Below are 12,181 nucleotides of genomic sequence, written 5' to 3' on the forward strand. Positions count from 1 at the left end.
TATTTGTAAGTTAATATCCTATTAAGAGCCATGTTCAAGTCTCCATGAAAGAGACTGTTTTCAGAAGGTGCTCCTTTTCAAGTTTCAGGAAGGTTGGATGGTAAGTTTCAAAGCCATTGGAAACTGCTGCTTGTTGTTTCTCATGTCTTGAGGATTTGTCTTTGGACTTTGAATGGAGTAAGGCATTTGAACAGCTAGGGAGTGATGCTGGTGACAGAAGCTAGTTGATGCCTCAGTTTATCTTTTGTCTTAATCCTCATATGGGCTGTGCCCCCCAGAAAGTCTTTGTTTGCCAATATTATTCTTTGAACTCTGAAATGTAAAAACGTTGACCAGCTACTACAGAACTGCTGTCATACTATTGTGAATAGTTGGCTGCTGTCTAGGAATCATATTGGGTTTTGGAGCTTTGCACCTACACTCAGACGCAGGAACCAAAGTGCACCCTCTTTTAGGGCCATTGGATCCCCCTTCCCACTTTGTAATGACTGTCTGTGAATATGGGGTGGTGTTGAATGGATTGTTTGTTTCTCCTTACCCTTTGGTTTGTGATATTTCACCTTACATACTTTAAAACGTCTAAATCCTGATTTTGCTAAAACATACTGAAACTGTTGAAGTTTCAGAATGATTTTACTGAATAAACTGAATTCCTGCAACTTTCTTGTTTTTTGTAATGTTACTGAAATGGTAACATTATTTGGTTTGACTGAAAGGGGATTTTGCACTAATATTGTAGGTTCACCTATCGGTACCTTCTTGTGCTGCATTAATGTTCATGTGGTAGGGGTCTGTAGATTGCTTGTTGAAATATGATGCCAAGGTACTAAAGTAATGACTATGAAATGGTCACTTACAGTAATTGAGTAAATTGTAATAGCAAAGTTTGATGTGTTGTTAACCTTAGTTTTCAGTTTAACTTCTAGAAGTGAAAATATACTTACAATTTGAGGGAGATTGTCCTGTAGTTAGTGGCAAGTATTGATTAGGAGGCAGAGTGGTGGGTCTGCTGTGAAGTGATATACCTAGAGCTGGGTCAAGGACAGACAGGCAAACAGAATGCTTTCTGTTATATGAACCAACAAAAATATTGTTTTAAAATTGACACTGGAGAGAGGGAATGGAAATTCGACTACTTATTGTAATATAGAATAATTAGAGAACTTTGAAGAACATAATGAGTGGCAGGGTCCAAAGTTTTCCACAAACTGGAAATCTGTAATATTTGTTGTGAAAATAATAGCTGTTCTTCATGTTTCACTGTTGCAGTCATCACATTTGGGTTATCCCTGCTAGGGTAGCCCTCGGCTGACACGAATACCAGTTACTTAGTATTTCTCCATCGGTTGCTGTTGCTTGAGGAGTGTCGTCAGGTTGTCAGTATAAAGTAAGGAAGCAGACGCCATTACATCAGTCTTCTTGCTGTGGAGCCTGAAGCAGAAGCAGTTTGCACGAGTGCCGGTCGGCCGCTACATGAGTTTTCATCTACTGAATTGAAGCTGAAGTCTTCTAAAGCCAAGTACCCTGTGGGGGATCCTTTTTTCTTGCACTAACCGATGTCAGAAAAAGTTAACAATTGTCTCGCCTGTGGAAATCAAATACTACACCAAGACTTCCACTCTTACTGCGTCACTTGTTTAGGCCCAGACCACGACGTCCCTCATTGTCGCTTCTGTGCTTTGTTCAGTGCCAGAACTATCCATTGTTGGGCCCTTATTCTAGCCAGATATTTTCGCTTACAGTCCTCGAATTCCGATATGGCTTCAGTAAGCCATCTGACAGCAGATCTTCAGAAAAAATGTAAAGATAAAGACAGAGACAGACCACACAGGTCTATACCTACCGACAATGCTTCTGTTAAGCTAGTCGTCAGTTCTCCGGTCCTCAGTGAAGAGCTTTTGTAGCCTCTGATTCCCGCTTCTGTTGATTCGCAGGCTGCTACCGAGACCATTTCGGAGTCCGGTATGCCGCAAAACTCTTCTTCGACTAAGGATCCTGCGGTCTTCTCAACCTTGGATGGGTCTGGAGCCACTGAACAGGCACCGGCTTCCGAGGAAGTCCTTCACACTACCTAATCTTGACACAAATCGACTTCTCCTTTTGTGACTACCATTCTTTCTAAAACTACCTTCACTTACCCCTAGGAGGAAAACTCTCCTTTCACTCAAGCACCTGGGCCACCATTACCAAGGACCACTAAGTTCTGAACATTTTGTCTCAGGGATACAAATTTTCCTTCCACACACTTCCAATCCCAAAAGGGTTCTCAGATCTACCACCAAATCAGTGGGCAGAGGCTCAAAAGCAAATCTTTTCCCTGCTCTCTATGAGGGCAGTAAAGCACGTTCCTGCAGAACAGATAGGCCAAGGTTTCTACTCCAGACTTTTTCTGATGCCCAGAAAACACGGCACCTGGCACCCCATCCTCTATCTATCCATTCTAAACGCCTTCCCGGTGATCCCAAAATTCAAAATGCTCACCCTCCAGCAGATGCTACCCATGCTGTCCAAGGACGCTTGGCTAGCCACCCTAGATCTAAAAAGAAGCCTACTTCCACATACAGGGAATCATGCAGGAAATATCTCCACTTCAGGGCAGGATCTCAACACTTTCAGTTCTCTGCACTTCCCTTTGGCTTATCTACTGCTCCCAGAGTTTTCACCAAATGTCTGGCTCCAACCATTGCCTTTTACAGACAAAGAAATATTCAGGTTTACCCATACTTAGACCACTGTCTTATTCAGGCAGACAGCCAGGAGAAGCTGCTCAAGCACCTGGCCTTTGCAAAGACCCTACTAACCTCCCTAGGGTACACAATCAATGAAAAGAAATCCAAATAGTTGCCCACCCAAAGGATCATCTTCCTGGGGAGCAAGTCTGGACACAGCTTCCCAGATGGCATACCTTACTCCAGAGAAACAAATTTTCCTGACAGCCTCCTTCTCTCAACTAGCCACCAGGCCCCAGCTAACTGCAAGGAAGAGCCTGCAAGCTCTGGGGTTCATGACATCTTGCATACTACTCATTCCATATGCCAGACTGCATGTGAAGAAACTTCAGTGGTATCTAAAGAGCCTTTGGTGTCAACACTGTCAAGACATGGAAACTCTTCTACCTATAATTCCTTGCCTCAGAAAAGATTTTCTTTGGTGGGCAGCAGCATGCTCTCACAACAAGAGAATGTCTTTTTCCCCACCCCCTCATCGGCCAGATCCTCACCACAGATGCATCCAACTACGCTTGTGGTGCAGACCTGGAGAGCAGGTGCATTCGCGGCCAGTGGAGCTGACAACAAATCCCTCTGCACATCAGTCAAAAAGATGATGGCTGTGCAGCAAGCCTTGATAGTTTCCAAGCCCCTTCTCTCTCCAGGGGTTCTCCTTATCAAAATGGACAACACCACTATGATGTGGTACATCAACAAGCAGGGAGGGACTCACTCCTACCCTCTATGCAGGCTGGCCATGACCCTTTGGCACACAGCCTCTGCCATGCAACTACACCTGTTAGCACAATTCCTGACAGGCTCTCTCAACTCTCTGGCAGACCATTTAAGCAGAAATCTTCTGGACCCACATGAGTGTCAACTCAACAGAAGTACCTTCACCCTAATAACTCAGAAATGAGGAACCCCGAAGGTTGACCTCTTTGCCTCCCACACCAACCATCAGCTCAGCAAATTCTTACCAGGGAGCATTACTGTGCATGGCTTGGAAAGTGGATGCCCTTTCCTTCCCCTGGGTCAATCTATCGTTCTATGCCTTTCCTCCCCTACCTCTCATCCCCAGGGTACTGCTCAAAATAAAGGAGGAAAAACCAAGGACAACTCCTATAGCTCCAGACTGGCCTTGCCAGCACTGGTACCCCTTGTTGCGCAGCCTGTTCTCACTACCCCCATGGCATCTTCCTCAGATTCCAAACCTCCTGACCCAGAGGGAAGGGGAGTTCTTGCATCCCCAATTACAGACACTCAGTTTGGCGGCTTGGCTTATTCCCTAACCCTGAACCAATCTGCCATCCTCAGTAAAAAGGTTCTAGATGTTATCTGTGAGGCCAGACGCCCTAGCACCAGAAAGTCTTATGCTGATAAATGGAAAAGGTACTACACTTGGATCCAGGCTAAGGGAGCCAATGCAGCACAGCCCTCCCTCCCTCTCATCATGGATTACTTAGCTGACGTACTACACAGTGGCCTCTCTTTCTCCTCTATAAAAATTCATGCCTGTGCTATTTCTGCTCATTTTCCCACTGAGCAGCCCCTTTTCTCACACCCATTGATCAAACAGTTCCTAAGAGGGGCTAGCAACTTGAGGACACCCAGAAGGGCACCTACACCAGCTTGGGACCTTAACTTTGTATTGGAAAAGCTCACCCTGCCCCCTTTCGAACCAGCTTCTTCTGCAGAGCTAAAATTTCTCTCCTGGAAGACAACATTCCTTCTGGCCATCACTTCAGCCAGAAGAGTCTGAGCTGCAAGCACTCATGGCTGTGGAGCCCTTCATCATCTTTCATGCAGACAGGGTGTCCCTCAGAACTAACCCATCCTTCATGCCCCAAGGTGGTGTCCAGTGTGGCTCTCAACCAATCCATTCATTTGCCCACCTTTTTTCCTAACCCCCAGAACAAGGTGGAAAGGATTCTTCACTCTCTAGATGTGCACAGACATCTCAGATTTTATCTAGACAAGACTAAATCCTTCAGAAAGTCTGATGAATTGCTGGTTAGCTTTGCTACAGGGGCAGAAGGCAAAGCCGTCTCCAAACAGACCATTTTCAAATGGATAGCACACTGCATCCATCTCTGCTACAAACAGCATGGAAAGCCTCCCCCCAAGGGGGTCAGGACACTCTCCACCAGAGCAACTCCCACCTCTGCAGCTTTCCTCAGAGGAGTCCCCACCAGAGACATCCTGGAGGCTGCCACCTGGACATCTGTTCACACTTTTACCAAGCATTACCACCTGCCTCTCTTCTCCAAATCCAGGGCAGGATTTGCCTCTGCAGTCTTCCAGGGTATCCTAGCCAGTCCCTAGTTTCATTGACTGCCTCCACCCTTTTCCTCAGCTTTGGGAATCAACCCAAGTGTGATGACTGCAACAGTGAAACACAAAGAACATAGTACAGTTGTGTACACTTACTATAAATGTAGATGTTGGAGTGTATTCACTGCTGCAGTCCTGGTTCCCCTCTCCATCCCCCTTTCTTCTCTTTCTCCTTTTATTACTATTCTGACTTGTTTTCCTTTCCTTTCAAGGGACTTACTGGTATTTGTTTTCCACTGGGTGGAGCTTCCTACAACAGACCCTGGCCTCCTACTTGGGGGCTCCTGACAGGTTAGGGCAAGAAAAACTGATGTAATGGTGTCGGCTGCCTTACTTTATAATACTGATGACCTGACATCAGTCCTCAAACGATAGTAACCAATGCAGAAATTCTAAGTCTCTGGTATTCGGGCCGGCCGAGGGCTACCCTGGCAGGGATAACCCAAATGTGATGACTACAACAGTGAATACAGTCGAACATCTACATTTATGGTAAGTGTACACAACTGTACTTTCATAAAATCATAAGCAGACATGGCAAGGGTAGAACTTTGATCAGTAGCTGTTGTATCTTTCTACTGTATTACAGATTTGTAGGTATTTCACACACTGTGTTGATTTATAGTATCATAGCATGTTCTTTATTTACCGTAAACATCATTTAGGCACAATAGTGTATATCTTATATGCATTATATTTGTTTTGTCATTGGTGAAATATGAGGCTTCTTGGCTCCAGCAAATTTGAATCTATGAATTAATGAGTGAATAAATACAGTTTTGTAATTTCCACTTGTCTTCCTTTGCAGGAAAGCAGCTTCTTCCCTTCTCAAACAGCAATCCTATTGGAGTAAGCCAGTCAGTATGGCAGGCACCAGGAGAGGCATCAAATTTAGTGCGCATGAGAAATCACAACTTGGGACAGTCTGCCCCCTCACTTACTGCTGGCCTGGTGAGTCTTAAGGGCAGTGTTTAATGTTCACGTGACACTGTAAAACGGACTGTTTTTAGTGTGTTCTAACCCAATAACTACAGGGCAAAGAAAAATGACATGTCAGACTTCCTGGTCTAAACGACTTTCATAAGGATTCTTTGCTTTTTATGGTCACCTGAAGTATTTTCAGTTTTGGCATTTGTGTTGTTTGACTGTGCCTACTTACCAGCTGCTTGAGGATCAGGAAAGCAGGAAGCCATTGTTGCTTGGCTGTGGTTATTCTTCTTGCTTATGACAGGGACAATTTGAAGTGTTTTGTCTTGGCCCTTTGAGGGATTCTTAAACTGTTTGTAGCAGACGTGTGCAAACTACTGAAACTAGACTTGCAAGAAATATTATCTCAAGCCATGTAAAGAGGTGAGCACTGGTTTCTAGCATTTTTTGCAAGTATAAAATGAATTTGTATTTGTACTTTATACCAGAATACCTCACAGTATGACATTGTCCTGTTCAATTCTCAGCTAGAGCGTCTTCTGTGTGGAGACATGCATGAATGGGCGTACCTTCGTTGAAGGTTGTGCGTCAGAGCTGGCAACTCGTTACATAAAAAACTACTGCCAATCATTAGCGGACCGGAGTTCCGCTGTGGCGACCCCTAACCGGGAAAAGCCGAAAGACACAACAACTTAACACCAGAATAAGATGCAAAATACAGTTACGTCTTCAAGTGTAGACTAATTCATTCACGCATCTTTTTCTTTGAATATCTAGTACAAAATGTGTTACTACTACTGCTCAACAGTAACTGTCCTGTTTTTTTGGGGATGAGTCCCGGTGTTTTCTTTTGTTATATGTTTATGTGGTCCATAATCTGCACAGTCCAACATTCGTATCACGCTGGTGTAAAGTACAAATACAAATTCATTTTATACTCGCAGAAAATGCTAGAAACTTGTGCCCACCTCTTTGCATGGCTTGTGAGAGTAGTTTTTGCAGCAGTCTAGTTTCAGTAGTTTGCACATGTCTGTAGCTTCCAGCATACCCTGCTGAACTATGAAATGAGTGTTGGTCAAGTGTTTGCCATTTTGTTAACTAAAGTGTATGACTACAGCTTAGCAAAATTAAACTTGTTTACCTTTTGAGTACCTTTTATCAGTTTCAGCAACAAGGACACCAATTTGTAAATACTGAATTCTGGTATACACTGGAACTTTGGGAGAGAACTACTGTTTAAAGGTGTGTGTACAGAAATGATTGTGGGGGAAGCAAGATGGTAGCTCAGAAGAGGCAGCAAACCATTGAGACTGATCGTTCTTGCTTTAGAGGAAAAACTGATCGTGAGGAGGCAGCATACAGCATTTTGCTCTTGATTTATAAAGATGATTGCACTGCTTTCACATGCACTGTCAGAAGCATTAACAAACAGTTGGAAGGGATTTGCCTGAGTCCAGTTGAAACATTCGTGCTTTGCAGTTTGATTGTAAGAAAACCGATTGCCCCATACATATGCTTGTGGTTTTATGTACATACATATACATACAAATACATACATAATCATAAGCAGTAATGCCCTCAAAGATGATCATAGTAAGTAAGTAAAGGACCACCCAGTGGCATTAATCTTCTATTATGCACACCCTGGGGGGCATTATTAATCTTAGAAAAATGCCAGTGTGTTTGTTAAATTTTTAGTAGAGAAATATGTGCGTGTTGATTACAATGCTGTTTGTGTCTGTGTCAGTAAAGGTAATTGTGTGCATGTCTGTCAGTGCCTGTGCACATGTAAGTCTATGCATGTTTCTGTCTCCGAGTCTGTGTATTAAAGTAATTCTAGAAAGGATAATTCTTGAAAGTAACAACTGTTATTTCCAGTAGTTATCTGACTAGAATGCTCCCCATTTGCATTTTGTAGCAGGGGAGTGGTAACACACATAAGAACACACACACATGGATTTTATTTGCAAATCACCACCTGTCTTTTTTTTTTTTTAGAATTTAATTAGCTATAGTTTAGCGGCTGTTTCAAACAATGGCTTTTGGCAGCTGTCAAAATAGCTGCCTGAATGGAGCTGTCTTGTTCTGTTTGTTTTTTTATTTGTCAGAATGCCATCACACCACTTGGGTAATAAACACTGTGAAATATATATTTTGTACTTATCTGACTGAAGCTGTGACACCAGGCTTGGGGGGAGGGGTCTGGTTGTTATTGTCACTTTCTGCAGTGAATTTTGTAGCAATGGGACAGTATCATTACACACACACACGTCTCACTTATGTGTTCTTTGGCAATGCTTCAACTGTTTGCGTCTCTTTTAACTTTAAAAAGATGCAGTTTGACAGCTATTTTGACAGCTTCATAAAGACCTGTCAAATCAAGCCATGTGGTAGGTATGAAAAGAGAAGTGTGGAACTATGAACTTTGGCAGTTCAAGCTGCCATTTACTGACAGCTTGATAGATGTGGTAAGGAGCTTCACAGTGGTCTTGTTTAAGTAGTGTAAATGTTGACTGTAAAAACTTGAGCCCATTTCACTGAGTCATAAACAATGAATCTGTGAACTAGGCTTTATTGTGGGCCCTGCATGGGGGGAGGGGGGGGCATGCATGCAGTAGTTTTTCAGCAGTGTTTATTGTTGACTTAGGTTGGCTTCATTTTAATTTTTTTCAGTCAGTCCTGATGTGACTAATTGATGCTTGACATTTTGCTGTAAACCCGTATGGGTATGTGTGGATGTGTGTATATGCGCATATGTTTGTGTTATATACATACTGAGTGGAAGAGAAGCTCACACATCTTATATTCATTTAACAAAAATTAAATCTTGATCTGAAAGGGCAGCCTTCTGTCCAAAACATGCGGTCCATTACACATTATGGAGTTAATTCTTTGTTCCCCTGGAAGCTATATTTTAATTAAGTTGCTTGCTGTTATAAAAGTGTTAAAGTTGAGAATTTTTTTTAATTGACACTGAATGGGTACTTCTGTTGTTGTTAAAATGTTGAGTAAGTATCTGACAGCGTTAGGGTTTAAAGTCAATATGTAAACTAGACTGTGTATGGTGCAAGGCAAAAAAACAAACGTGCTTCCTACTTAGATTGAATGATAGTAAATGATCAACCATCTGATGGCTTTAGAAGCTAAAGGCAGTACTTACTCCTGTCAGCTGGGGACAGAAATTGCTGAAGGAATCAGCATGATTAGGACATACGTGCCAGACCAGGGCACTAAGTGTTTCATGTTCTTCAGACGGTGACCTGAGCTTGACTGATGTTGTCGTTCATAGTCTGCTGTGATTGATTTGCATAGGTCGGCACATGGGAACTAGCAGCATCCTTGATCGGTGCTGATGAATCATAAAGTCTCTAGATCTGTACACAGATGCTGCAGGCTTTTCCTAATTGTGTTGGTGAGAAACTGAAGCACTGTTTTATAATTGCATAATTACTGTTCTATATATCAAATAAGCACTGCATTTCCTTTGAATTTGTTTTTTTTTTTTTTAGAACTGGTGAAGATTGTGGAAACCAACAAAATTAGACTGCTCTTCTGATTATTTGTTTTTTGGATTGTTGGAGAGTCATTAAAATTTTCTTTTATCTGGTAACCCATTAGATGTTTTACACAATCAGAAAATAGTGGTGCCGTTACCACTGTTAGTTAGATCAATGTTTATCATCAAACCTTTAGTACTGCCTTCAGTCTGGATGGATAATAGTTGTGCATTCATCATTTGTAGTGTTGATGTATGTATAACAGGGAAGGAGATGATCAAAATTAAGTCAGATGGACTACATAACAGCCATTTTGTGTGTCCCTGTAACTATCGTTTAATTATATCACACATGAAAGAACGTTCACACTTGTGTCAGATTGATGCATATTGTAAATGAAAAGGCCAGCCTTTAGAGACAGAGTTATTTTTTTTATTTGTTGATATGCAGACAGAATTCTACCAATTCAGCAACGTAGTTTAACATGGAAGTATTGATCAAAACGTATTAGGCGCTACTTCGCTCCTCCTATGTAATACACAGATGTAGACCAGTACATGTCCGATACCCAGACCATGTCATTAAATTTAACAAAACAGTTCAGAAGAATCTCTAGTATAAGAAGGTGATAGAAACACTTTCTTAAAAAGATATTTATTAACACATATTATATTCTCCTGCAAGCCCCTTTCAGCTGTCGCCGTCTGCCTACCCGGGGATGAAAAAAATTTTGTGTATCTTTGGTAAAGAATAGAACCTAGATAGCATACTTATTTTTAGAATAATCTTTCTTTGCACATCCTTGGCTGCAAAACAGCCCAGACACACACCTTTATTAAATAAATGACAGAAATAATTAAAACTAACATACACATGATTAACTATTTTACATGTATTACTATCCCTCAGATGCTGCGTGCACATATTAGAATATTGCATATTACTGAAAATAAACACATTTTTGCTTTGCCTCTCATTTTAATGACCACATTGTCATTCTTACTTAAGTTTTGTATTATTAATCATTCATTTTTCGATAAGTCACACTTCACCTTATTCTCTTTCTTAAGAAAATTAGAATATACATGTTGTATTTCATTCACGTTCCTCATCAACAAACATTTAATAGTGTTGCTTCGAAAAAGTGGAATAAATTTACTTTTGGTTTATATAGCATTCACATTAAGCATATATATATATATATATATATATATATATATATATATATATATATACACATATATACAACATTATCATCAGAACAAAAGGAATAACATTTTTATCACAATCCTCAGTCTCCAAAATTAATGTTCTGTATTATCAGTCTTATGAATCATTTATTTATTTTATTTAATTATTTGTTGAATTTGTTAACTGAGATAGAGCACTGATCCCTCGTATCCCATTAAGTAGTATAAAGCATGTGATAAAGCATACAGGTATAAAGTCCTGACTACGCCTAAGTGACCCAGGTTCAGTTAGTGACTGGGGCATGTGACAGAGTGGCAGGAAGGGATAGGGATGTGCCAATCTGCGTGAAAGGTTGTTATATGGGCATTCCCCCATGGCATCCAGTTTTAAGGAGCAAAAATTTATTTATTTTTATTTATTTATTTACATTTGTTAACCAGGTAGTGTCTGACTGGGCAAGAAGCCAGTTTTCAGCGGACACCCGGGGAGAGACTCTCCAGAACAGTGCTATCAGTTGACATTTACAAACAAAATTTAACAGAGTTAAATAAGATCGAACAAATAAAATAAAAACACAAAAAAATTGGCAGTAATTAAAACATATGAAAACATAGTTACGTATTAAAAAAATTATTTAAATTACTGGACTCTCATTCTCCTCAAAAAGCAGAACAAGTCATCACCACAGCCAGCGTTCTGCACCAAACTCTGGGTTTCTATACTTTCCTGTAAATGTCCATGTCTTTATGCAAAAACTCATTTGTACTCTGTTGTTGAGTACCATGTTCAAGCAGGCATCATGGTACATCCATGCGATTTAAAAGAGGTATTGCTACCCAAAGCCATAAATCATAAAAACGACTGTGACTGAATATAATCATCATAACAATATAGCAAACATTCTAAAATGTAGTGAATCCCTCTTCTAGAGCCTCTGCTAACTGCTTTCAGTGCCAGAGAAAATAGCATCACATAAATAAAATATGAAAGAATAGCAATTTAAAAAAGTTGTTGTTTGTTCTTCTTTCGGCTTTTCCCGGTTAGGGGTTGCCACAGCAGAACTCCGGTCCACTAATGATTGGCAGTAGATTTTTACGGTGCCGAGGTGCTAGCTCGATGCCCAACCTTCAATGAAGGCATGCCCATTTACGCATGTCTTTTGAACGTCATTTGACCACAGGGAAGACATGCAGACTCCACACAGAAAGTGCTCCAGCCAAGAATCGAACGGGAGAACCTCTTGCTGTGAGGCGACAACGCTACCACTGCACCACCGCGGCTGCTTTGCAGTTTAAAAAAGTAAACAATTAAAAAATCAAATCAAATATTTTCAGTTGATTTCATTATTGCAACTGTAAGAGACTATGGTTGTAAATTTTAATATGCATAAACTTTCTGTATGCAAAAAGTATGTTCTGTAAATAATCTGAATCCATCTAATGAAAATTTACTTGTAATATAGATGCACTGACACTTTCATAAAAATGTAAAAAAATGTGCAGCAATGAGGCTAGTTTTATTCTA

The 12,181-nt window shown here is 40.9% G+C and overlaps 1 protein-coding gene across 3 annotated transcripts in view; it reads left to right on the forward strand.

The window, feature by feature from the left end:
* Window positions 1-12,181, forward strand: part of MAST2 (microtubule associated serine/threonine kinase 2) — a 2,532,505-nt gene that overhangs the window by 221,528 nt on the left and 2,298,796 nt on the right. For all 3 annotated transcript variants that reach the window (XM_044085935.1, XM_044085937.1, XM_044085936.1), the window contains exon 3: window positions 5,851-5,993. In XM_044085935.1, coding sequence (XP_043941870.1) covers window positions 5,851-5,993 — 143 coding nt within the window. The remainder of the gene's footprint in view (window positions 1-5,850; window positions 5,994-12,181) is intronic.

Source organism: Protopterus annectens, chromosome 10.part0, assembly GCF_019279795.1.
Source record: "Protopterus annectens isolate FY-2018-M chromosome 10.part0, PAN1.0, whole genome shotgun sequence".
NCBI classification, from domain to species: domain Eukaryota; kingdom Metazoa; phylum Chordata; order Ceratodontiformes; family Protopteridae; genus Protopterus; species Protopterus annectens.